Source organism: Balaenoptera borealis (genome assembly GCF_965194805.1).
Source record: "Balaenoptera borealis genome assembly, chromosome: 17".
NCBI lineage: Eukaryota > Metazoa > Chordata > Mammalia > Artiodactyla > Balaenopteridae > Balaenoptera > Balaenoptera borealis.
Window position 1 is genome coordinate 18997615 of NC_138876.1, and position 25276 is coordinate 19022890.

Here is a 25276-nt window from a genome sequence, read left to right on the forward strand (position 1 = left end):
ATTTGACCCTAATATTCCTTTCTAGCTTTTTCCTCATTACTTTTCTATTTATGTTTGTTATATTCAATATAGTTTACTTAGATTTTTTTCTGACCAAACCATATTTTTTCCCATCTTTGACTGTTTGGGATGTCCTCTTTTCCTCCTCTCCTTATCTATGAAACTTTTGTTCAATTCAAAAAGATTAGCTCAAATGTAGTCTTCATGAAACCTTGCTGAGTCATTCTAGTCAGAGTGATATGTCATAATTGATGATGTTCATTTGGCACAGAATCATAATAAGAGACAGTGAGACAGTATGTGATATTTGAGTGTCTGTGTCCAAAGTGGGATGTAATGTGAGAAAATCAGACTTATTATTTCTGTTGCTGGTATTTCTTATCTCCTCACTACCAGTAAGCTTCCCTGCAGTTTTCATATTGTTTTTTATATGTACTGAAGATAGTATAATGACTGTTAATTATTTAAGATAGTACTATGATGTACAGTATTCACTAGGTTAGATATTTATGAATCAAAGGCAGGTTTACAATAAGCCTTGGAAATTTAGATTGTTCTTGTTTTGTATGCATATGCAAAAGAAATTTTAATTTGGAACCAAAGTTATTATTTTCATTGGATCTAAGCATTTCAGACTTATAATCCATCATGAATTTAAGTCTTAAGTGCAATGAATGTTTTGTAAACATAGTAAAAATAGTCACTAATTTCATACCAGTATTTTCTCTCAGTGCCATGGATTTATTAAAAAAAAAAAAGGTGGGGGGGAGGGATTTATATGCAGCTTCATTTATAACTGAGATATTTAGGAAATTTCAGATTTCAGTTAACTCTTTTATTTAATGATCTTCTTCCCTGCTTTTTATTTTTAGGTTACTCATTTTTGTTTACCTCAACTTCTTCCATTGCTTAAACATACCACGTCGTATCTTCATGAAGTTTTTGAATTTTATGAAGAAATTCTTACATGTCGATACCCATATTCTTGTTTTAAGACTGTATTCATCGATGAGGCTTATGTTGAAGTGGCTGCTTATGCTTCCATGAGCATTTTTAGGTTTGTATCCAAATTCAAAAGGCCTAAATTAGGTTAATGATGTGAAGATAGGTTATTTATTTTGTGATCAATTTTTTTTTAAATTTATTTATTTAATTTATTTATTTTTGGCTGCCTTGGGTCTTTGTTGCTGTGTGCAGGCTTTCTCTTGTTGTGGTAAGCGGGGGCTACTCTTCGTTGCGGTGCGCAGGCTTCTCATTGCGGTGGCTTCTCTTGTTGCAGAGCATGGGCTCTAGGTGCACGGGCTTCAGTAGTTGTGGCTCGCGGGCTTTAGAGCGTAGGCTCAGTAGTTGTGGCACACGGGCTTAGTTGCTCCGCGACATGTGGGATCTTCCCAGACCAGGGCTCGAACCCGGGTCCCCTTAATTGGCAGGCAGATTCCTAACCACTGCACCACCAGGGAAGCCCCTGTGATCAATTTTAAGATGCAGTTTGAACCTTTTCCCTTCATTTTAGTTATGGTTGGCTTTGTAGAAAATCCAGTGTTTTCAAAATTGAAAAATGTAGAAAAGCATAAAGAAGAACATTTCAAAATAACCCAAAAGATTCATATTATCTTTATCCAGAATTAACTGATACTAATTTTTTACATATGTGTTTTTAGTCTCTTTTTGGCTTATGCATTAAAAATAAAAATGATACAAGTTACTATATGGGTATCTAGTGAGGTTTTTGTCCTAGCACTATTTAAAAATTTACTGATATCATCAGAAATTTGTATGCAAAAAAAAAAAGAGAGAGAGAAAATTTTATTTCTTTTCTCTTTTACCCTCTTTACCTCCCTCCCTTCTTTCATTCCTTGAAAAGTGCCAAATTTAGAAGTTATATGTCTCAGGGTCAGTCATTTTTTTGGGGGGGTCTATTTTCTCATCTGTAAAATGGACATAATAATAGTGTTCTTGCATTCTTCAGAGTTGTTTAGACAATCTGATGGATCAATGCATTTGAAAGTAAATAATATAGCACAAAAAATTAATAGTATTATTAGGAAAAGATTTTTGAAATTAGAAGAGCCCTTCATAAAAAGATTAGTGTCTGATTAACATATCAGTTTCTGATTGATGCTGCAACCCCCTACCCCCCTAAAAGGGTATTTATATTTTTCATGGAAATCAATGGGAAACATTACAGTCCTTGCTTTAAACAAAAGTTATTAAGATTATGAGTTTCAACTAAAATTGTAAAAGCTCTTGGGGACAGTATTCTGGTTTTTCTCTTTTATGTGTTAATTAAATTCCGTTATTTTAAAAGTGTGATTATTTTATTTTGATTGAATAATTATTTATTTCTTGGTTATAATGAGCTGTCTCTTCTTTTCAATGCCAGCACAAACCTGTTACACAGCGCCATGATCATAGATGAGACGCCTTTGACTAGAAGGTGTTTAGCCCAGTCCTTGGCCCAGCAGTTTTTTGGATGTTTCATATCCAGAATGTCTTGGTGAGTAATTTCAAAGTTTACAACTACTGAGAAGAAGAATCAGGAAAGTTTATTTTTATTTTCTTTTCCTGCAGTGTAAGTTGAACTTTGTCCTAACTGCAGATAATTAACAGACACTATTATATATATTTAAAGAAAAGTAATCAGTATAAATTTCATCCTAAATTTTTGGCCGTGTCCTCAGTATATCAATAGAGTTAATTTTGCAATTTGCAATAAGAATAAGGTAAGAATTTTGATAACATCAGTTTCCTAAAGAACTAAATAAATACTGTAGATACAAGGACTTCAGTGTACAGAGAACTATAGTTACAATTCTGATGTCAATATTCAGTGCAATTGGTAATACTTAAGGTAAAATAATGGTCCTCTACAATAGTGATGATGCTATAGGGATTTTCCTGTTAGTTCCTAGATTTGTACTAATTTACTTGAAAGATGTGAGAAATAAAGCACTTTTTATTTTCTTTTTTAAATTTGAGGTGAATTTGAAGAAATAGACAAAATTCCCTTAAGACTATAACTTATGATTATAATATATAGTATGTAAGTCTTGGTGTCTTTTTCTTTCTTTCTGGAGGGGAAAGGGTGGAGGGTAAGGCCTCTTGATTTGTAATTTTCCCAAGACACATAGTTTCATTAAATGATAGTATCTGGAACATGATAGACAAAATGTTTTAATGAAAGAATGAATGAATGGATAAACATACGAATAAATAAATGAATGGAAGGTGTCATTGCCTTTCCACTTAAGAAACTAAAAAATAAGTATTTAAACTTGAGGTCTTAGGATCTCACTGATAATTATGCATGGGATTGATAATAAAAGAATGTGGACTTTTAAGAATTGAGCAGTATTGGGCTTCCCTGATGGCACAGTGGTTAAGGATCCGCCTGCCAATGCAGGGGACCCGGGTTCGAGCCCTGGTCCGGGAAGATCCCACATGCCGCGGAGAAGCTAAGCCCGTGTGCAACAACTACTGAGCCTGCGCTCTAGAGCCCGCAAGTCACAACTGCTGAAGCCTGCGTGCCTAGAGCCCGTGCTCCGCAGCAAGAGAAGCCACCACAGTGAGAAGCCCGCGCACCGCAGTGAAGAGTAGCCACCGCAATGAAGAGTAGCCCCCGCTCGCTGCAACTAGAGAAAGCCCGCGCACAGCAACAAAGACCCAACGCAGCCATAAATCAATCAATCAATCAAAAAAAAAAAGAAAAAGAATTGAGCAGTATGGTCCTGGCTATGTGCACGTCTTTCCTTAGAGGCAGACAGTATGGGCAGACTTGGGTATAAGGGAAGCAGCACTGCCAGAGCAAAGCACAAACATAGGTACCTTGAAACAAGAGTATAAAGTGGTCTTATAATTAAGTTGATGCCAGATGTGAAGAAGGTACAATGAATGGATAGGTAGAATTCAGCCAGAGGAAGTGGGAAAACCAAATGGTTTGATAACTTTCATTTTCTTTAAGAAGGCAGAGAAGTACATGCTAATGCTTGTTTTGTTACCCTCTTTGGCCTTTGGCCAAAAATATCTGAAGAATTTTTATTATTAAAATAATAAAATTTATTATATGTTATTTATATTAAAAATACATAAAATGATGTATTATTATTTGACTTTTTGCTTAGGTCTGATGAATGGGTATTGAAGGGAATCTCAGGCTATATTTATGGTCTCTGGATGAAAAAAACTTTTGGTGTTAATGAATATCGCCATTGGATTAAAGAGGTAAAAGCAACTAGATCCATTATCCACTTAGAAGTCAATAAGACATGTTAGTGTTCTCCAGATTTTCAAGTCATGTGTCCTTTATTTTTTAGTAACTATAAAATACTTATTGTCATTTGAAAGTCCCTGAGTTTTTCCAGCAAAATGAGAATCATTTTACAGAGAAAGACTAGTGGTCTATTTTATCTGCTTTCCATTGTCAGTGTTGGCCTCCAAAGACTTTTTTGCTAAGAACGAGAATATTTAAGCTCCTTAAACATAAAGTTAGTTGTTAGATATATTCCAGCTCCTCATAGTAGTCATTTTTAATGTAATTTTGTGCTTTCTGAATTTGTTTAGGCTTAGAACCTAGATTCTGGAGTCAGTTTGCTTTTCATTTTGCTTCATACATTCACAAGCTTTATTTATGATTTTGCTTAATCTTTCCAAGCCTCTTTTGTATAAGGAGAGTAAGTAGTAGTAGTATCTACTAGTAGTAGTAGTATCTTCTACTACTAGTAGTATCTACTGCTACTACTAGTATGGACAGGGATTGTGAGACGTTATACATGTAATGTGCATAGTGCCTAGGTCATAATAAGTACTTATTATATGTTGGCTAGTCCTTCAGTGTATTTATGTTCTCTGTCATTTTCACATCTTTTCCCATTATTTAAAGATTTGGCCAAAAAGAGAAAGTCAGTTGTATTTTGCCTAGCCCATTCTGTTCATATACATTTTAATCATATCATGTTTATCTTCTCACCTCTCAGGTGGAAAAATTTCAGCCTTTAATAGCCTCATTAAATAGACCCCCTCTATCCTCCTTCTTTTCTCATTTTATATACCTTCACCATCTAAACCTAAACTTAAGTAAGCCAAAAAGTAATTGCAAATGATTTCAAATATCGAGAACTATAAAAGATTCGTGCATCTAGAACTGAAGAGTCCATTTTTAATTTCAAAAACTTAGTGTTTCAGGCACTGTTACAAACATTTTATAAATAGTAACTATCTTAATCCTCCTAACTACTCTGTTATTATTTGCATTTTACAGATAAGGAAACTGAGGCACAGAGAGGTTAAGTTATTTGGCTAAAGTTACACAGCTAGTGAGTAGTAGAGCCAGGATTCAAACCTGGCTTTTAACCACTTCATTATGATTTTTACCACTTCTCTGTACTGCTTGTATGTTACTTAAACTAGTCATGAATTTCCAGCACAGTTGTGTTGTCTTTTTTTCCACTTAAACTTTTATTTTTTCATTTTGATCTGTGTCATATTAAAGAAAACTAGAGAAGTTTTAAAATTATAGATCCTGACATAATTTTATCCCTATTTGTTTTTACTTGCTTAAATCCTCCACCAGAAGCAAAATACAGAGAAGGAAGAAATAAACTTGGAGAACAGGTCAGAGAGGTTGAGGAGAGCCATTAGGAAAAGTTGCCAGGCTACTGGCCAGCCCTAAAGTCACAAAGTAGAGAGGGCTTTTTGGCTCTATCATTCAGCCAGTTGTGTAGTCTGCTTTGTTTATAACATAAACTACCCTTCAAATACATTTCATTTATTTTCAGAAATTTACATTCTGATTCCAGCAAATTGGAAACCACAGTTGAATTCTAAAATTTGATATGTAAAATAATTTTCACTGACCCCTATTTTTATATCTTTTTAAGGAGCTGGACAAAATAGTGGCGTATGAACTAAAAACTGGTGGAGTTTTATTACATCCCATATTTGGTGGAGGAAAAGAGAAGGATAAGTATGTTTATTGTTCAGAGACACTACAAACCTTGTTTTGTGGGATTAGTCTTTTAGGATCACTTGTATGTGTATCGAGGCCCACACAGGCCAAAGAAGTGGTAATAATGGTCTGTAATAATACTGAGCCCACAGACATTGGTAGTATTCTAATTACTCCTTTCATTACTATTGCATGTGATGACTGTAAATGGATTTAAACATTAAAAAAAGACTAAAAATAATAAAGCTTTTTTCTTTTTCATGTTAATTTCCTAATGCTTATATATCGTACTATTCTTGTAAATGTTTAAAAATAATAGAAAAGGCTAAGTAGATGATTTCAGCATCAACACATCCTACCTATACCTGTTTATCTGAATGGTCAGCTACCTAGACACTTATTTACTCTTTCCTTTTTTCCCTCTTTCCTTTTATTTCCCTCTTTCTCACTTTCCTTCTTTTCTTTCCCTTTCTATTTTTTAGCAAGTCACTGAGACAACCACTTACAACAACATAATGGCACTAGCAGGGATTCTTATTTGTTCTAGGGTCCGTGAATTCCCTAAGGGAATATGGATTGAATTGGATGGGAAAGTTTTTCTGTATTTTTTACTCACCATTAACTGAAATTTTATGTTTCCTTTAATTATGACTGTAGGTAACAGACAGTGCTTTGACTTTGTCAACAGTAGAAATCATGGATGTTTTCTTGTCACATTTTAATTGTTAGCAAGTATCTTGAAATATTTTTTTTTTTTAATTTTAATTTATTTATTTTTTTGACTGTGTTGGGTCTTTGTTTCTGTGCAAGGGCTTTCTCTGGTTGTGGCAAGCGGGGGCCACTCTTCATCGCGGTGCGCGGGCCTCTCACTATCGCGGCCTCTCTTGTTGCGGAGCACAGGCTCCAGACGCGCAGGCTCAGTAGTTGTGGCGCACGGACCCAGTTGCTCCACGGCATGTGGGATCTTCCCAGACCAGGGCTCGAACCCGTGTCCCCTGCATTGGCAGGCAGATTCTCAACCACTGCGCCACCAGGGAAGCCCTTGAAATATTCTTTGCACTCATTACCTTAAAGTTACTACAGTAGACCACTGCTAGATCTTGTTATTTAATGCATTAATATACTAGCACATATGTTGGTAATGTCATAGTTTTAAAAAATATTTTGATAACTGTATTTCATTATAATTGGTTTCCTTTGTAAACCTGTGTATTTTATTGTGCACATTTAAAAGCAGTTTTTTCTGTGGTCCGTAGGATTAACCAGACTACCCAGGTGTCTAAAAGTACAACAAAGGTTAAGAAACTGCAAGTTGTATAATCAGTAGTCTTCTTTGGTGGAAGCATGGTCACTGAGACAAGATTAAGTCAGTGGGAAGGCATAGGAATTTGGAGTTAGACAGACTTGGATTTTTGTAGTTACTGATTTTTGTGAGCCTAGAAAATTGTATAACCTTTGTGAGTGTGTGTGTTTTAATGTGTAAAACAACAATGATGATCCATCTTAACCATGTTGGTTGCCAGGGTTACTTGAGATAAAGCTTTATACATAGTATGCACTCATTAAAATGGTAGTTCCTTTCACTTTCTTCTCTTGACTGTCTGCTATATGGCAGTTTCCCAGCATATAGTTAGAGCATTCCCATTGTGTGTAAATAATTATTTACACTAAATGCTTTTAACTTTGTTCTGTCCATTTATTTAGTTCCTTTTGTATGTTTGATTTTCAAAATTTATGTATAAAAGCAACACATGAATGCATGCTCTTTGAAGAGATTCAAAACAAGACAGTTCAGAAGCATGTGGAGTAAAAAGTAAAGGATCTTGGGCTTCCCTGGTGGCGCAGTGGTTGAGAATCTACCTGCCAATGCAGGGTACACGGGTTCGAGCTCTGGTCTGGGAAGATTCCACATGCCACGGAGCAACTGGGCCCGTGAGCCACAATTACTGAGCCTGCGCGTCTGGAGCCTGTGCTCCGCAACAAGAGAGGCCGCGACAGTGAGAGGCCCGCGCACCGCGATGAAGAGTGGTCCCCGCTTGCCGCAACTAGAGAAAGCCCTTGCACAGAAACAAAGACCCAACACAGCCATAAATGAATAAATAAATAAATAAAAGAACGTGAATTTCTTAAAAAAAAAAGTAAAGGATCTTTTTTAGCCCTCTTACCACTTCTCACTCCCATCACTTCCTCTCCTTGGAGATAACTATGATTATAAATTTGGTATATTGTCTTCCAGACCTCTTGTTTTTTTCTGGTCTTTATTTATGTGTATATGGCAGTTACAAAGTATAATTTAGTCATGCGTGTTACTGTGTACTTCTCTTTTTTTAAAAAATTAACCGTATCTGTATTTTGGCAAGCATTCCATGTGACTGTATGTGAATTTCCTTTGTTCTATTTATGTGCTATATAGTATTCCATTATACCTTGGAATTTATTTAACCTTTTTCATATTGCTGTCCATAAGCCCAGAAGTAATGAGTATAAAAGTAATTTTTCAAATATCAAATTACAAAATTTTATATTTCAGTATGCCATGCTTTTTAAGGAGTGTAATGACTATTCTTACACATTGATTGTGAGAGTGTAATTTGGTACACTGATTTTGAAGGGTAATTTGTTAGTACCAATCAGAATTTTAAAATGGGTAATTTTTAGATTCAGCAATTCAACTTCTGAGTATGTTATCAGAAATAACATATATACATATATGTTATCATATCAGAAATAACATATATAACATATAGAAATTATTCTTCTAGATATTTGCCATACAGAAATACCTGCACATGTATGAAAAGATAATCACTGTAGCATTATTTGAAATAATAAAAAAGTGTAAACACCTTAAATGTTCATGTATGTTGTAAATATTTTCTACAGACTGTACCTATCTTTTAATTTACTGATGATCTCTCATGTGAGAATTTTTAATTTTTACATAGTCTGGTCTTTATGTCCTCTGGATTTTATATTTTTCCTTGTGAAGATTTTTCCCACCCCAAAATCATGAAAAGAAATTTTTTTCCTTTATTTTCTTCTAGTACTTTTATAATTGTTTTTGTTTAAGATATGTAATCCATCTTGAATGTTTTTTGTGTATGCTTTAACTTGGGGATATTGATTGGAATTGCATTGATTGTATGGATGAATATGGAAAGCATTGAAATATTTACACTATTGTGTCTTCCTGCCAGGAGGTTGGCATGTGTTTCTGTTCATTCCAATTTTCCTTTATGTCTAGTTAAGTTATTTTTAGATGTTTCCTAGTCTTCGGTTGCTCTCATACTAAGGAAATTCCTACGGTATTCCCATGAGGTTTTTGATTTATTGTCTTGATGTAGCTATGAAATTTATTGTTTATTTAATTCAAATTTGTTACATTAAACAAATCTGTTTATTTTTTTAGTCCAGCATCCCATCTACACTTTTCCATAAAGCATCCACATACGCTGTCCTGGGAATACTACACTATGTTTCAGTGTAAAGCTCACCTTGTGATGAGATTGATTGAAAATAGGATCAGTATGGAATTTATGTTACAAGTAAGTATTAAAGAACTTAACAATTGTAAAGAAAGATCTGTTCTACATGTATATAATCTGAATACTATTCTGTAGAATAGGAGTCAGGGCATCTAATTAGCTGTTTGCCCAGCAAGTAACCTGTTCTTTTTGTTGTGTTTCCTCAGATGTAGAGTGGGTACGAATACTTGACCCACTTAATGCAGGATTTTTATGAAGATAAAACTAAAATGTGAGGTTAAAAGTAAAACCTGTTTATGCTACGATTTTGTGTTTGGCATTATTTAGAATATTAAGGATGAAGTGCCATTTACAAATATTTTCAATAGAAAAAAGCAAATTTATCTAAAAGATGGTTATTTTTGCTATCGCTAAATTCTGCCATATGTTTTAAGCAAGTTTGGGTGGAAATAGTTGATATGTACTAGTTGAGGTAATAGAAGCCAGTTGTATTATAAATGCTCAGCTATTCTTTTTCCATTGATAATATTCTTAGAGGTAAGTGGAAAATAACTTTTTAGCAATCTTTTTTTAAATTTGCCTTAAAGTTAAGTTTCTTGAATCCTTCTGTCCTCTATCTTGCCTTTAAAGAACAGAAATATTAAATGAGATGTGGTCTGTAAAGAGCCGGTTCACTTCTTAGAGTGGGATAAATGCAAATGAGTGTTCTCAAAGAATGTATAGTTCCTATGTAAAGCTCGTAGCACAATATGTTATAGGTGTTGTATATTATTATAGCTCTTAAAAACACAGTATTCATTGTCTGGCCAGGATGTCATTAAAATTCAATTATATTTAGAGGAAGAATGATTTTATAGTCTGGCTGTTTAAATCTTTTCATGCTTCCATTGCTAATAGTCTTTAACTAAAACAATCAATGAAGTAAGATGTGAAATTGTTTTCTGTAATTGTCTATAATAAAGTTATAATGCAAAGTGGGAATAGTACAGAATTGCAAGCAATGTATATTATCTTATACAAACTAAATGATACTTTGATTCTTGCAGGTTTTCAATAAACTGCTAAGTTTGGCTAGTACTGCTTCATCTCAGAAGTTCCAGTCACATATGTGGAGTCAGATGTTGGTTTCCACATCTGGATTTTTGAAATCCATCTCGAATGTCTCTGGCAAAGACATCCAGCCTTTAATAAAGCAGTGGGTGTATCCTTTTCAATAGCAGTTCAGCAAAGGAGGGAAGGTTAAGTGCATAAGGGGAAGGAGGAAGAAAAGGGCTTTGCGGGATGAAAGGAGGTAAATAATAGTAGAAATAACCAGGAACTGTAAATCATTTCCTCTGAGGTGCCTACTAATTATTGAGACACACATACATACACATCTGTATCTGTAAAATTTGGCATATTTTAAAGTACCTTTTAGTGTGTGAGTATAGCAATAGGCTTGATGGTGAGGGAGGTAAATAATCCACCAGACAGGCCTGTAGGATTACTTGTAAGATGCAGTGGTCTGGTGACTTTTAGATGTGGTTAGAGGTTGGCACAATTTGGTGGTATCTTGGAACTTTTCAATTGTTACATTTTTTTCATTTCAAAGCACTATATTAATAACCCAGTAGAGTAGTTTTGCTTCTTTCAAAAAAACGAATTTCTTAATGTTTCAGAATTTCTTTTTAAATCTGGGGAAACATTTTTCACAAGAATTTTGAATACTTTGCCACCTGGTTTACAGTGGAGTATGCTCTTAAGCTTTGAACGGGGGGAATGCATTTGAAAATTATTACTACCCTGATGAATAATTTATTTTGTTTAGTACGTATTTATTTTAGTATGCAAAAATTCCTTTATAATTCTTCAGAGACCAGAGCGGAGTGGTAAAATTTTATGGAAGTTTTGCCTTTAATAGAAAACGAAATGTCTTGGAATTGGAAATAAAACAAGATTATACATCTCCTGGAACTCAGAAATATGTGGTAAGTTTTTTTTCCAAAATGGCCTTCTGCACTGCTTTCTCGCCAGTTTAAATAAAGGAAGGGTTTATGGGTGGGGAGCTGGTTGGAAGTTTCATAATGAGATTTTGTTTGCAAAGAATGAAATTGAGAAAACACCAAGAGTCAGGGAAGGGAGAAGAGGGCTGCTGATAGAGATCTTGGAGGAAACAAATTCTCCCTATTATCCCCACCTCTGGTACCAGCTGCCTTTCTGTGTCTCCACATGGAGGTCTTGTATATTGTTATTTTATATCTTGATATGTTTACCTATACACATAAGAACACACATTGGTTTTTATTCTAGTACTATCTTTGAACAGTATGTTTCTTTTTAAAGGGACCACTTAAAGTGACAGTACAGGAGTTAGATGGATCCTTCAATCATACATTGCAAATTGAAGAAAACAGTCTTAAACATGATATACCCTGCCATTCCAAAAGCAGAAGGTAGGCATTGGATCATAACTATAAACTGCAGTCTCACAGATTAAAATGCCAAAATAAAAACCCTAATGTATACCTAATTTTTAAGTAGAGAACATGTTATCTAGTATTGTTTTTCCCCCTTTTACTTCAAGTTAGTATTACCAAACATTCTTTTTTTTTTTTTTTTTAATTTATTTATTTTTGGCTGTGTTGGGTCTTTGTTGCTGTGCACGGGCTTCTCATTGCGGTGGCTTCTTTTGTTGCGGAGCATGGACTCTAGGTGCGCAGGCTTCATTAGTTGTAGCACACGGGCTCAGTAGTTGTGGCTTGTGGGCTCTAGAGCACAGGCTCAGTAGTTGTGGCTCATGGGCTTAGTTGCTCCGCGGCATGTGGGATCTTCCCGGACCAGGGCTCGAACCCGTGTCCCCTGCATTGGCAGGTGGATTCTCAACCACTGCGCCACCAGGGAAGTCCCCAAACATTCTTTATATGCTTTCTGTTCTTGACAACATTTGTATTCTTAGAATTAAATAATTAATTTTAAAATTTAGGTTTGAGAATCCTTATTTTGTAGGGACAGGGGGAGGTGGAATGGAAGTTTGAGTTTTTGGAGCCAGGAAAAATTCAAGACAAATTGCTTAGGCTCATTCTTATTAGTCTCATTTGATTAATATCTACAGAAAATATTGGGGAAATGATCATTGACTATAAGGAAAGTAGCTGAATACATATGTCACGAAAAGCCCCTGCATCTTCTTTATTACGTCTCCTTTACTCTCCCTTTTCTCTGTATCACCATGCCCTGAAAGAACATTCTTGATGTCTTTCAAAGGCACATTACCAGTTTACTTAAAAAATGTCCGGTGGTTCATCTTTTATTTAATATATTTTTTCTTTACCACTTTTTTTGTTTTTTAATTCAGCTATTAGCATATGCTCTGAACAGTGAAAGGAATGTGTAGTAATATCAAAATTTCAGGGACAGAAGTCTTATACATATGACTACACTTAGGTTGTCTCAGACAGACAAGAATGTCAGTTGATTTTGAAGGCGTTTAGAGAACTTGATTCTGAAATCTCTGTAATCATTCTCTGTGAAAATTCTTTCTTAGTTCAAAGTGAAATTCTTCTTTTTGTCCTGTCCACCTTTGAAATCGAGAACACCTGATAGCTACCCTTTTCATAACATTTCCTTTGTTTTGCTTTCTCTGTAGTAATAGCACGTCATTTATGTATCCTTTGGTGTGAGGAACATAAGAAGACTGTGCTCTCTTTTCCTATTTTGTCCTCATGTGACCATGCATTTAGTGTAGTGTCCAGTAGATTTTATGATTCAGGAGTAATTTGCATGGAAGCAGTTGCTTTTGTTTTGGCTTATCTTAAATCTTGTGCCTATTACTTAATTATACACATTAATTACTACTGTTAAGATGTTTTGTAGTTTACACTTGCTTTATTTCATATAGGACAGCACCTTGCATGTACAGAACATGTTCAGAATTATTCATGTCTCATTTCAGGCCTGGTTATTTTTTCGTTTTTTTATAAAGGATTTCTTTATTTGGTAGATCTCTTATCTTTCTGTATAAAACTTCCAGGTACCAGTTCTTGGGAATATATATATGTTTTAAGTTAACATTTAATTGTATATTTCTGATTTTTGTTAAACTTTGATGAGGAAGACATTTTAATATCATTTACTTCATTCCCTTCAGTTTCAAAATAGACAGGTTTTGTGGTGTTTAAATTCCATTTTCTATCTCTTCCTCCTTAGGATATCTTTCAACACTGTGAAATTCTTAATTTGAACTTCAGCTGTTCTTTATCTGTTTTCAGAATTGGAAATGTCACAATTTTCAGACTTACTTTTCCTTAAATGTAGGAATAAGAAGAAAAAAATTCCACTGATGAATGGAGAAGAAGTTGACATGGATCTTTCTGCAATGGAGTAAGTTAGTTACTTAAGTTTAAGGATATAACATTTTCTGCATTCTCATTTGTCTTGTAATATATTTACATCTAAAAGTATGTAAATGTCCTGAAATTAGTGCTTTTAACACTTTTAGAAGGCAATAAAAACCTTATGTTGAAAACAAATTTTAACATAAAATTATAATTATTCAAAGAGAAAAGTAAATCTAGCCTGGCCCAGGTGAAATTCAGAGGAAGTAGCCTTGCATTAGCTTTCTTGCTTCCCTGGTGGCCTCTAGAGCAGTGCTTCTCAAACTGAAGTGCATGTAAGTCACTTGGAGAATCTTCTTAAAATTCAGTTTCTGACCCAGCTCTTCACTAGTGGGTCGTGATAGTTTGCATTTCCAGTGAGTTCTCAGATGTTATTGGTTTTCTTTGTCTTTGGACAAAGCCCCAGGGCACTTTGAGACTTGCTATGTTTGCGAAAAACAATTTAAATCTCATTGTAAAAATTTTGTGGTAATATTTATTGATTGACAGGCATTTTATTTTAAAATATAATGTAGCTCAGAGTTTATTTCGCCCATCCATATTGTGCCTGTGTATTTTTTATAAAACATCTGTAATTATTTACTAACTTGGTTACCAAATATCACTTCTATTTATTACACAGTTTATATAATCTTTCCATATTAAGTCCTTGCCTGTAGTAAGTACCCAGTAGTATTTGTTGAATTGAGTTTATATTTCAGGTGGTGTTCTTTGATAAGAGCGTTAGACTAGATTTTTAGGATGGTTGGTTTTTTCTTTTTTGGCCACGCTCCAGGCAGCATGAGGAATCTTAGTTCCCCAACCAGGGATCGAACCCGAGCCCTGTGCAGTGGAAGTGTGGATTCTTAACCACTGGACCGCCAGGGAAGTCTCTAGGCTAGATTTTTAAAACTGTTCTTGTTACTTTGAGAGGTACATGAGGATAAATTTATGCTATACCTCTGAACTATGATTTCAGAACTTTCTGTTTGATAAAAATGATCATGAGTCTAGCATTTTTTTAAAAAAAAGTCAGCTAAACAAATTAATTTAATAAATTAATAAGAAATAAGCTTATCTGGGACTTCCCTGGTGGTCCAGTGGCTAAGACTCTGCACTTCCAATGCAGGGGGCCTGGGTTCGATCCCTGGTCAGGGAACTAGATCCCACGTGCCACAACTAAGAGTTCGCACGCTGCAACTAAGAGTTTGCATGCTGCAAGTAAAGATCCCGCATGCCACAACGAAGATCCCGTGTGCCACAACTAAGACCGGACGCAGCCAAATAAATAAATTAGTTAATTAAGAAAAAAAAGAAATAAGTTTATTTTAGTTACAGATTGATGTCTCATAAAGAGTGGCATTTATAGCCATTGGCAAGTATTAGACTTTAGGAAGTAAAATGAAGAAATTTGGTCCGATTTCCCCTTTCACATCATACAATCACTAATCAAAATCCCCAAATTAATATTTTCAGATGGATTTTTTTGTTTCAACAAGATCAATATAGGGGTTCCCTGGTAGCGCAGTGGTTAAGAATCCGCCTGCCAATGCAGGGACACGGGTTCAAGCCCTGGTCTGGGAAGATCCCACATGCCACGGAGCAACTAAGCCCGTGCGCCACAACTACTGAGCCTGTGCTCTAGAGCCCGCGAGCCACAAGTACTGAAGCCTGCATGCCACAACTACTGAAGCCTGCGTGCCACAACTACTGAAGCCCGCACTAGAGCCCGCGCTCTGCAACAAGAGAAGCCACCGCGATGAGAGAAGCCCACATACTGCAACGAAGAGTAACTCCCACTCGCTGCAACTAGAGAAAGCCCGCGTGCAGCACCGAAGACCCAACACAGCCAAAAATAAATAAATAAATAAATAAATAAATTTATTAAAAAAAGATCCATATAGATTAGACATTGTAAGAAACTTGAAATTCATATTAAACATAATGAGAAAATTGTCAAAGTGATTTTTAAAAACGAACGCAGTAAAACTGCATGGAGAAGGGAATCTGGTTAATAAATGCTGTGTTTTTATAAATATATGAAATTGAAAAAATAAATAAAAAAGAAAATTATATTTTCTTTCAGTGCTGATTCTCCTTTGCTGTGGATAAGGATAGACCCAGACATGTCGGTATTGAGGAAAGTAGAATTTGAGCAAGCGGATTTTATGTGGCAGTATCAGCTCCGCTATGAGAGGGATGTTGTGGCACAGCAAGAGTCCATTTTGGCCTTGGAAAAGTTCCCCACTCCAGCATCTCGGCTTGCCCTTACTGACATATTAGAACAGGAGCAGTGTTTCTACCGTGTGAGAATGTCAGCTTGCTTCTGCCTTGCAAAGGTGAGATTATGTACAGTAGAAAGAAAACAAGATGGCTGATGCATATTTAAAAAAAAAAATCTCTGAAGGTGAATTAAAATTCACTGTAGTCTTTAATTTTACTTGGTGGTTGGTCTCTTGAAAGCTTTTGCCAAATGCTTTTAACAAGGCTGATTTGAAGAAACACGTTTTGACCTGAAAATAAATAATGCACTAAAATTTTATAATTGTCAAACTGAAATTGAGAGTTTAAAACCAAAGAGAATTTTCCCATTTTATTGAATTGCCAACCAAAGAATTGTTAAAGCAAAGAATGTAAGAAATTCCTTGGTTTGAGTGATATTTTATATTATAGTACATGAAATCAGTTCATCTTAATTATCCTACTGTGGTGGTGATTTCTTGTTGGTTTGAGCTTAGTAATCAATATTAGGGATATGGAATTTAAAATGATAGGTTCTGTTATTTAACGTACTAGAAAAGTTAATTTATTAAGACAACTACATATTTTTCTTTAGATACAAAAAAAAAAAACCTGAAGGTAGAACAAATGAAAGCCAGAAAATGCAGACAAATATTTGGCCAGAAATACTGGGTTCCAGGTATTTAAAAAGCATATTGGTACTAGGTTCATTCTCATATAGTAGCTTTCTTGCCTTCCTCCCTGCTAAATCCACTTGTCCAACATTTCAACAGATTATAATGGTTTAGATTTGTTTTATCTCTAATGCTAACTAGTGAGCAGTTTGATTCCTACATCTACTCAGATATATGAGGGAAAATGTGATTTTCTTTGATAATCATCTGCTAAGGATGTAATTTCATTGCTCCTATAAAGTTCTTCGTGATTCTCACATGCTAGATTCTTAGCAGATCCATAAAATTATAGACTTATTTAAAGTTAATTATAATTTCATTCTTTTCAGACATGATTTTTATATACTCTAAAAGTGTCAATAGCAAGATGTGGATTTTTTTGTAAAGTGTTCTTACAGACTTAAGTGGTAGCACTGTACTTGCTTATTTTTAAATTAGGGTAGATTTAAAAGCCTTATTTAAAATCCATGGTGATGTTTCTATCTGATAAATTTAAAACATTAGAACTGCATCTGCCTAAATGGACAAAACTTACTCAGAATAAAAGTCTTTGCAAGCAAGTTTTCTTAAAACATAAAACATAAGAAGAGTGCTGCAATTTAGAAACTAACTTGTAGAAAACAGTTACAAGTGTACATAAGAATTTTAGGGGGGGTAGAGTTTATATATATTTATAAATATATAAATATATTTATATACATTTTCTTGGAAATGAGCATGAGAAGCTAAAATGTATTAAATTTCTAAGAACTGAAATTGTTAAAAATGAATCCGATTATATTGATAACTTTTAGAAAGCTATTTTATTTATTTAAAAATATGTTTTCCATGGTGATGGAAATTACTTCATTTTCTAATTATTTGCAGATTGCAAATTCAATGGTGAGCACATGGACAGGACCACCAGCCATGAAGTCACTCTTTACTAGGATGTTTTGTTGTAAAACTTGTCCGAACATTGTGAAAACAAACAACTTTATGAGCTTTCAAAGTTACTTTCTACAGAAGGTACATTTTCCCTTCTCGTTTTCTTATGATTGTTTTTTGCCAATATCTGTATATCTCAGTTTAACCTGGGGACTCTTCAAATATTATTTACTTTCTTATAAATGATTTTGTCTGTGTTCTCTTTTTGCTTCTAAAATGTTTTCCAAAGTTTCAGTTGTTCATTAATTTTATGAACTGTGTGCGAGTAAGTCACTGTCCATATTACTACTAAAGTAAGTAGAAATGGCTAATTTGACTTTCTGGTTGGTTACATGGGGGATGGAGGCATGGGTGAGTCCTCCTGATGGCCATCCTTGTAGGATGTGGGCAGCATTTCTGAGTCGGAGACAGTACAGCACGCAGCTCTAGTTTCAGTCCCAGCTCTGCTGCTCACGAGCACTTTGCAAGAGGACAAGTTTCTGAACTCTCTAAGCCTCAGTTTACTCAACTGTAAATTTATCTTTTTTTAGAATTAAATAATATCAAGCATGTGAAGTGTTTCACACTATATTTTTATCAAATAGCAAGTTTTTTACAAATGGTAATTTAGAAAGTGGTGGTGTGATAGAGTCGCTGTTTTAGGAAGTGATGTGGGAGTGGCAGGGTGGTCAGCATTGGGGCCATTTGGAAATCATTTGTAAAATATTTTGAGTAATTTAATAATGAAGGCCCAGATTAGATGAACTAGATTGAACTAGAAGGAGGAGTAAAGTTGAAGTAGAAAAAAACTAATGAAGTCTATTCTTTCATGATTTGGTGTTGAAGAGTGTGAGAAAGGTGACGTGTTGAGGATAAAGCAAGGCTGAGAAGGGACATTTCAGGTTTTGTTTTGTATAGAGGGAGAAGAAGCTTGAGGCATGTTTGGCACAGAGAAAGGAACCAGTGGAGAAGCAGAGATGAAATATTCATATCTTGGGAGCAAGTAAATATAAAAAACCTAAGATAGAGCAAATTCTGAAGTTATTTGTAGTGGGTGGGGACATAGTTGTGAGGTTAGTTTTAGAAAAGATAAGAACATTCCTTTTTCTGAGGCAGGTAGAAAGCAGATTAAAAGTAAATGAAATGGTAGATGTTGAGGGGAATGTTAAGCAAGGTGAGATTTGTATGTGATGGAGAGAAATGTGAAAAGAATTACCCAGCCACATTGAGACACATGCTGAGAGTGGAAGTCATGACATATTGATAGTGAATTTCATCAGCAGAACAGATTCAGGAGATCTGGGTTTGGGGAAAGCCAATATTGGTGTGATCAAAGAAGTCTGAGGCATCCTGTTATTTTAAAGAACCGAGCATTTCATAGTACTTGAACATGTTGCTCAGCTCTCTATTGCCATTTCACTAGTGTATGGTCTGGAAGCAAGTTAATTTCTGTGACTACCGAATATGTCCCCTTCATTATGCCATTGTGCTTCCATATACCTGAGAAGATCAATATTCAGATTGGGAGTTGTGATCCATTAATGAGGGGGGTAATGAAATCAATTTGGAAGTTTTGTGTTTTTTTTTTAAATAAAACAATAGGGAGTATCAGAATGCGACACATGAAATAAGGGTAGGTGTAAGGTTTTTTTGGTTTTATTTTTTACTTTGTATACATGACATATAGTGTGTGTGTGTGTGTGTGTGGTTGGGATGTAAATGTATTTCTTACTGTGGGTTACAGTCAAAAAAATTGGAAAAGCAGTGCTTTTAGACTAGTTCACCTTTCACATAATACTTCTAGTGGCAGAAAAGAGAGAGAGAGGATTAGTGCTTAAATCAAATTTAAGTCCTATTTCTATGGAAAAAAACCTTTCCCTCAGTTCTTACAGCATTAATAATAACTATTGTAACACTGACCGTCCCCTTGCTTCTGGTCTTTCAAGCAAGCAAAGGAGCCATGCTACTTTCTGTCCCCCAGTTTAGAGGGAATAGTTACTTTGAATCAGAAGACGGGGTAGTCCAAATCTCTCCGTGTACTGGGGACTGTGATGTCTATTTGTCTGTAGTTCTGCCTTGAGTTTGAATAGCTTGGTTTTACTGGTAGAGGTTACCACTGTGAGTCAGGCTTCTACTTCCTGAGAAAAGTTGCCTATGAAAATTTGGAAAGGAGAAAGTTAAGCTGGATTTTAGATAATTTACCATTTTTCCTTAGGCTGAGAATGGGGTGGTGGTACTGGAGAATCAGTGTCTTCTCAGACTGGTGATTGAACTCTACTGTCTGCCTGCCACATGCCTCCAGCCACTGTATCCGTTAATCCTGAAAATGGTTGTGAGGAAACTAGACTCCTGCTCAGTAAGCAACTAGCTATAATAATCCATCTTACTAGGTAGTGGAGTAGAAGTTGAACAATGGTCTTATCTAATGTTAAAGCCCATACCTTGTCCCTTGTAAAACACAGAACTGAATTTACATTACACATACCTCTTCTAACAAATGGGCTACAGAGTGTATCCAGTTATGCAGCTTTCCCCTTGGTTTCCTACTCAGCTCCTTTGTTAGCATGTTTGAGACATGTTCCCAGTGGGAGGGGGTAGGAGTCGGTGGGGGTTGGGGTCCATCCAGATACCTGTGTCAGCCCCAGAGTAACCCTGTTTCAGCATATACTTCATTGAATTGTAGTAATGAAAATTAAAAAAAATTTTTTTTTGTAGACTATGCCAGTTGCGATGGCTTTATTGAGAGATGTTCATAACCTTTGTCCCAAAGAAGTCTTAACATTTATTTTAGACTTAATCAAGTACAATGACAACAGAAAAAATAAGGTAAGATACCTTAGTATTATAAAAGTAGCCAGTGATATTTTGTTTTTAAAGAAATATTTAGACTGTGAAATCATTGTTGTGTCAATTATACTTGAAATTTCTAGAGAAAGAAATACACAAACATGATTTATTATAATAATCAGTAGATGAAAACCAAGATAACTTGGTTTTTAAATGTTCCTTATACCTGTTATAACGTGGAGATAGAAGTACATCAAATTTTGGGAATTCAGCTAACTTTTGTTTTGGTGAAGTCTGACAGCCCAATTTTATTTTTATTCCTTTTTTCTTTTATCAAGTGATACCCAGAAAACAGTTCCTCTTGGGATAACTTGTTCATTGATGAATTTGACTTTTTTCTTTTTTACCATTATGTGTGTTTTGCTCGTTTATTTAGTAAATAACTATTGAATGCCATGCTTCAAAAGCTATTTCACCTTACTTGTTATCATTCTAACCATCAGCAAGTGTTTTTGAGAATATATGCTATGCTAGGTGGTACACCGCGTTACATAGAAAGAATGCATGGTAGTTGCCATCTGGAATTTCATTTAAATTAAACATCTATTGAAGAACTGCTGCATATCACAGTCTGATTCTGGGGCCTCAAGGATTCAGCCTAATGGGGAAATCAGACAAGTAAACAGGTTTTGCATAACTGCTAAAGTGGAGGTATGTATACACAAATTTCTAGGGAGATTCAGAGGAAGTAGTGCCTTCTTCCAAGGGTATAGAGAGGCACTCAGGGAAGTTTTGTACATAAGATGTGACCCTCGAGCTGAGTCATAAGCAATAGGATTTTCCCAGTCTGAGTAGGGCCTGTCTAGGAAGGTTACCCCAAGCAGAAGGAACAGCACATATAATGACACATGTAACTTGTAGGATAAGTTGAATTCATGAGAAGTTTAATAAAACATTACAACAGTAAAAAAAAGTCACAAGTGGACCTCCCTGGTGGCACAGTGGTTAAGAATCTGCCTGCCAGTGCAGGGCACATGGGTTCAAGCCCTGGTCCAGGAAGATCCCACATGCCGCAGAGCAGCTAAGCCTGTGTGCCACAACTACTGAGCCTGCGCTCTAGAGCCTGCGAGCTACAGCTACTGAGCCTGCGTGCCACAACTACTGAAGCCTGCGCGCCTAGACCCCGTGCTCCGTGACAAGAGAAGCCACTGCATTGAGAAGCCCACTCACCGTGACGAAGAGTAGCCCCCGCTCGCCGCAACTAGAGAAAGCCTGTGCGCAGCAACGAAGACCCAACGCAGCACCAACGCAGCCAAAAATAAATAAATAAATTAATTAATTAATTAATTTTTAAAAAGTCACAAGTATTTTATTTACAAATGGTGATTTATAGTGAAAATCAAGAAGGCAAAATTTTCCTCTTTAACTCAGTAGGGTAACATTCAAATGATTTAAACGTCCTTAAATTAGTTCTTTAAAAGAATACATTATAGCTGATACACTTTTTCTTTACATTTTTGAATATTGTTAAAGAAGTTTTTGTAAGATTTTTTCCTTCCTAATCTGCTGATTTGTTTTGACTTTCACTTATAGTATTGCTTTCTTCATCTACACGTGAATTTCTTTTATTTGAAGATATAATTGTCTTCAGTTAAGACTAGCATACATCTTAATCCCTGAAGATATTAAGGACAGAATAAATGCAAATAACAACAACAGTAATAATAGCTAGTTTTTTGTATGTTCCATGGCCTGTACCAAAACTTGATTAATATGATCTTCATCAGACCTCTGAGATAGATACTGTAATTATCTCAGTTTCCATTTGAGGAGATAGACGCTAATAAAAGCTAACAGATTTACTCAAGGTCATATATGCGGTAGGGTCAGGAGCGAAACCCAGATTTGTCTGATATCAAAACTTAAAAATTATGGTTGAGAGAAAAAGATTTTGTTGTTTTTTAAAGATTTGCAGATTAATGGATTAAAACTGGAAGAAAAGATGTGATTGGATGGTGCCTAAGAATATTTCATTGATTTTCTTATGTTTGTTTTTAAAGTACTTCACTTCCAACCACTAATGATTTGTCTCTGAGGGCTTTGGTTAAGCAAATTTTTTTAAAAGTTTCACTATATAAAGTTATTTATTTATTTAGTTTTTACGTAACTGGAGAATCATTTCTATTTTCGTTAAATAATAAACTTACTTAAAACCAATATTTTTAGACTTAAAATTATTTTCACTGGTATAAATATTGTGAAGTTAGCTATCTTTTGGACTATATAAAATTATAAAGTGCATGAGAAGAAATGAAAGATTTTTCTGCAATTAAGATTAAATTAGAAATACAGAACATTAAATGCCAAAAAGAAGTTGGGATTTGGGGGTGGGGAGATATTTTTTAAAATTTTAACATCTCATGAATTGGGCAGGAGCATTAAATTCAATATTCTAGATAACTTAGTTTTCAAGAAGACTAAAATTAAATCCCTTTCAAGCCTTGTTATTAGCCATTTTATATGAAAATCTTTTATATATACACATGAATTTCTAACATATATTTCTAATAAATCATATATACATTTATGAAATTTGTCTTCTTAAATAAGTATGCAGGACATGGGTTGAACTATTCCTGATACCAAACGATCATTGTTAAAAACTTCAGTCCGCCTTTGCTGCAGTACGTTGACGTTGATGCCTTCAGTTGTTTTTCTTTGTAGGAAGTTTTGCTGTATGTACTAAATGCCCCCACACACCCCCAGTTGTGTTTCACAAATTATTTATTCTTCACTTGACTTTGGGGTGATCAGATAATCTAAGCCTGTTCGATTAGGAGTATAGTGTCTGTGAGAATTGGATATGGTCTGAGGGGTAAATGTTAAATATTTTGGTTTTTGTACTTTATCCACATCCCTGTCTCATTTTTAATTTCTGAGTTTATTCTGTGCTCTGAATACTTAGTTCAGAAACAGTGGTTAAGTAAATGGTCTTTTGCTTTGTTAGCAAAGTGGTTATCAGAGGTAACAATGAAACTATAAAAATACTTGGAGAAAACCTATAAACATTATTTAAATGATCTCTGAATGCAAATGGCCTTTCTGAGTGTGAAACAAAACTTAGAAACCGTAGAGAAAAGGTTGACTGAAGTTACAGAGATTAATTTTTTTAATCATTAGAACAGTTTGAAAACAAAACTCGTCCGTGGTGAATACTTGTGGAGTATTTTTTCTTTGGTTTTGTGTGTTTTTATGTGCCTTGTTTTTTTTCCTACCTGGTATTCAAACATAGGAATGTTTAGGGACTGTGCCATTGTGTGTGTCAGTCAGAGGTTCTGGCTCCATGGTGGACGTCAGAAGGGGCCAGGTCTTCTTCCTTTGTCTCCTGGCAGTTTGTTTTGCCACAGCATAATCCCAACACTGCTGATAGAAGTAATTAATTTGCTTGCTCCATGTTCAGATTTCTAGGCTAGAGCATCTGAGTTGCTGAGTTTAAATCAAACCACACTCAGATTGCTTTCAATAAATTGCTTCTCTGGGAATTGACTGGGATATGGATTTAGGAATTTTTATTTGTTTTTTTGGATGGTTTCCTCCCTTTTCTCTGCTTCTCTTGCTAGAAACTCCTATTATTTGTATGTCATGTGTTCTACACCAGCCTTCCAACTTCCTTGTGCTTTCTTTCCTATTTTTTGCTCAAAATTTTAGGAGTTTTTTTCAATTTTATATTCCAATTTAACTTTTATTCTGATTCTCTGCATATTTCTTTCTTTTAAAAATGTATTATCCTGTTGGAAGGCATATCATTGGTTACTTCTCAGACAATATTAATGGTCGCTTTTGAATCTTTTTCCCTCTACTGGTTTTCTTTTCCTTGTATACTCTTATTTCCTCCAAGTCACTTTTCCCACTTTGTTCTGGTCTCTCTTTATGTTAATGGTTTCTTCAGCTATCTGGTGACCCTTGGTTGGATGTTTTAGATGAGAATAGGCACTGAAATAGCTGATTTGAAGCACTGTATTACCAGCAGGATTTGTGGACTGTGGTCTTCTTTTAGAGGAATCTGGCTAGATTACTATGAGAGTGTCTTACATGTAGTAAACATTTGTCACGTAAACTAATGTATTTCTAATTAGTAAACCTCTTTCACTCTTTTTTCCATTGTGTGACTCTATACAAAGGACGGAATTGAATACTAACCTGAAAACTTGCTTATGTTTTCAGATAAATTATGTTTTTAAGTTATCATATTTTATTTTATTAACTTTTGAATAGAAATGTAAATTCTGTTGTCTTCTCGTAATTATTTTTTGGCTTAGTTTTCAGATAACTATTATCGTGCAGAAATGATTGATGCCCTTGCCAACTCTGTTACGCCTGCAGTCAGTGTGAATAATGAAGTTCGAACTTTGGATAATTTAAATCCGGATGTGCGACTCATTCTTGAAGAAATCACTAGATTTTTGAATATGGAAAAACTTCTTCCGAGTTATAGACACACCATCACTGTCAGGTATGATGATTCTTCATATTTGTTTCTTAAAGTTATTTGCTTTCATAATTATACGAGAAATTTATTTGCATAGAGAATTGGGAAATAAAGTATAAGAAAATAAAATCCTATATGATTCTACCACCCATGGATAAATTATTGCTATTTTGGAGAATGGCCTTCTAAATTTTTTCCTCTGGTAACTATATAAATTTTTAATTATTTGCCATATTGTATATATAGTTTTTATATTCTGCTTATATCATAAACACTTTCTCATGTCATCAGAAATTCTTCATAAGCATTGTATTTGATGTCTGCATAATCTTTTATCCCATTGGGTATAATTTAAACTCTATTATAGTTTATCCCTGTATTGTTAGGCTTCTTTTAAG

At 34.9% G+C, this 25276-nt stretch overlaps 1 protein-coding gene across 13 annotated transcripts in view; it reads left to right on the plus strand.

Annotated features, from left to right (window-relative positions):
- The window catches only part of TAF2 (TATA-box binding protein associated factor 2), an 82176-nt gene that overhangs the window by 21152 nt on the left and 35748 nt on the right, over positions 1 to 25276 (plus strand). For 9 of the 13 annotated variants that reach the window (XR_014236502.1, XM_082364058.1, XM_082364062.1 and 6 more), the window contains 14 exons: positions 873 to 1057; positions 2384 to 2497; positions 4122 to 4221; positions 5877 to 5962; positions 9354 to 9489; positions 10476 to 10630; positions 11282 to 11396; positions 11752 to 11861; positions 13723 to 13788; positions 15868 to 16120; positions 17564 to 17704; positions 19818 to 19958; positions 20318 to 20428; positions 24709 to 24902. Coding sequence is in view for 12 of the 13 variants with exons in the window: in XM_082364058.1 (XP_082220184.1) it covers positions 873 to 1057; positions 2384 to 2497; positions 4122 to 4221; positions 5877 to 5962; positions 9354 to 9489; positions 10476 to 10630; positions 11282 to 11396; positions 11752 to 11861; positions 13723 to 13788; positions 15868 to 16120; positions 17564 to 17704; positions 19818 to 19958; positions 20318 to 20428; positions 24709 to 24902 (1907 nt within the window). In the remaining variant the exon portion in view is untranslated. The remainder of the gene's footprint in view (positions 1 to 872; positions 1058 to 2383; positions 2498 to 4121; positions 4222 to 5876; positions 5963 to 9353; positions 9490 to 10475; positions 10631 to 11281; positions 11397 to 11751; positions 11862 to 13722; positions 13789 to 15867; positions 16121 to 17563; positions 17705 to 19817; positions 19959 to 20317; positions 20429 to 24708; positions 24903 to 25276) is intronic. The other 4 variants (XM_082364063.1, XM_082364065.1, XM_082364068.1 and 1 more) reach the window with 2 other exon arrangements.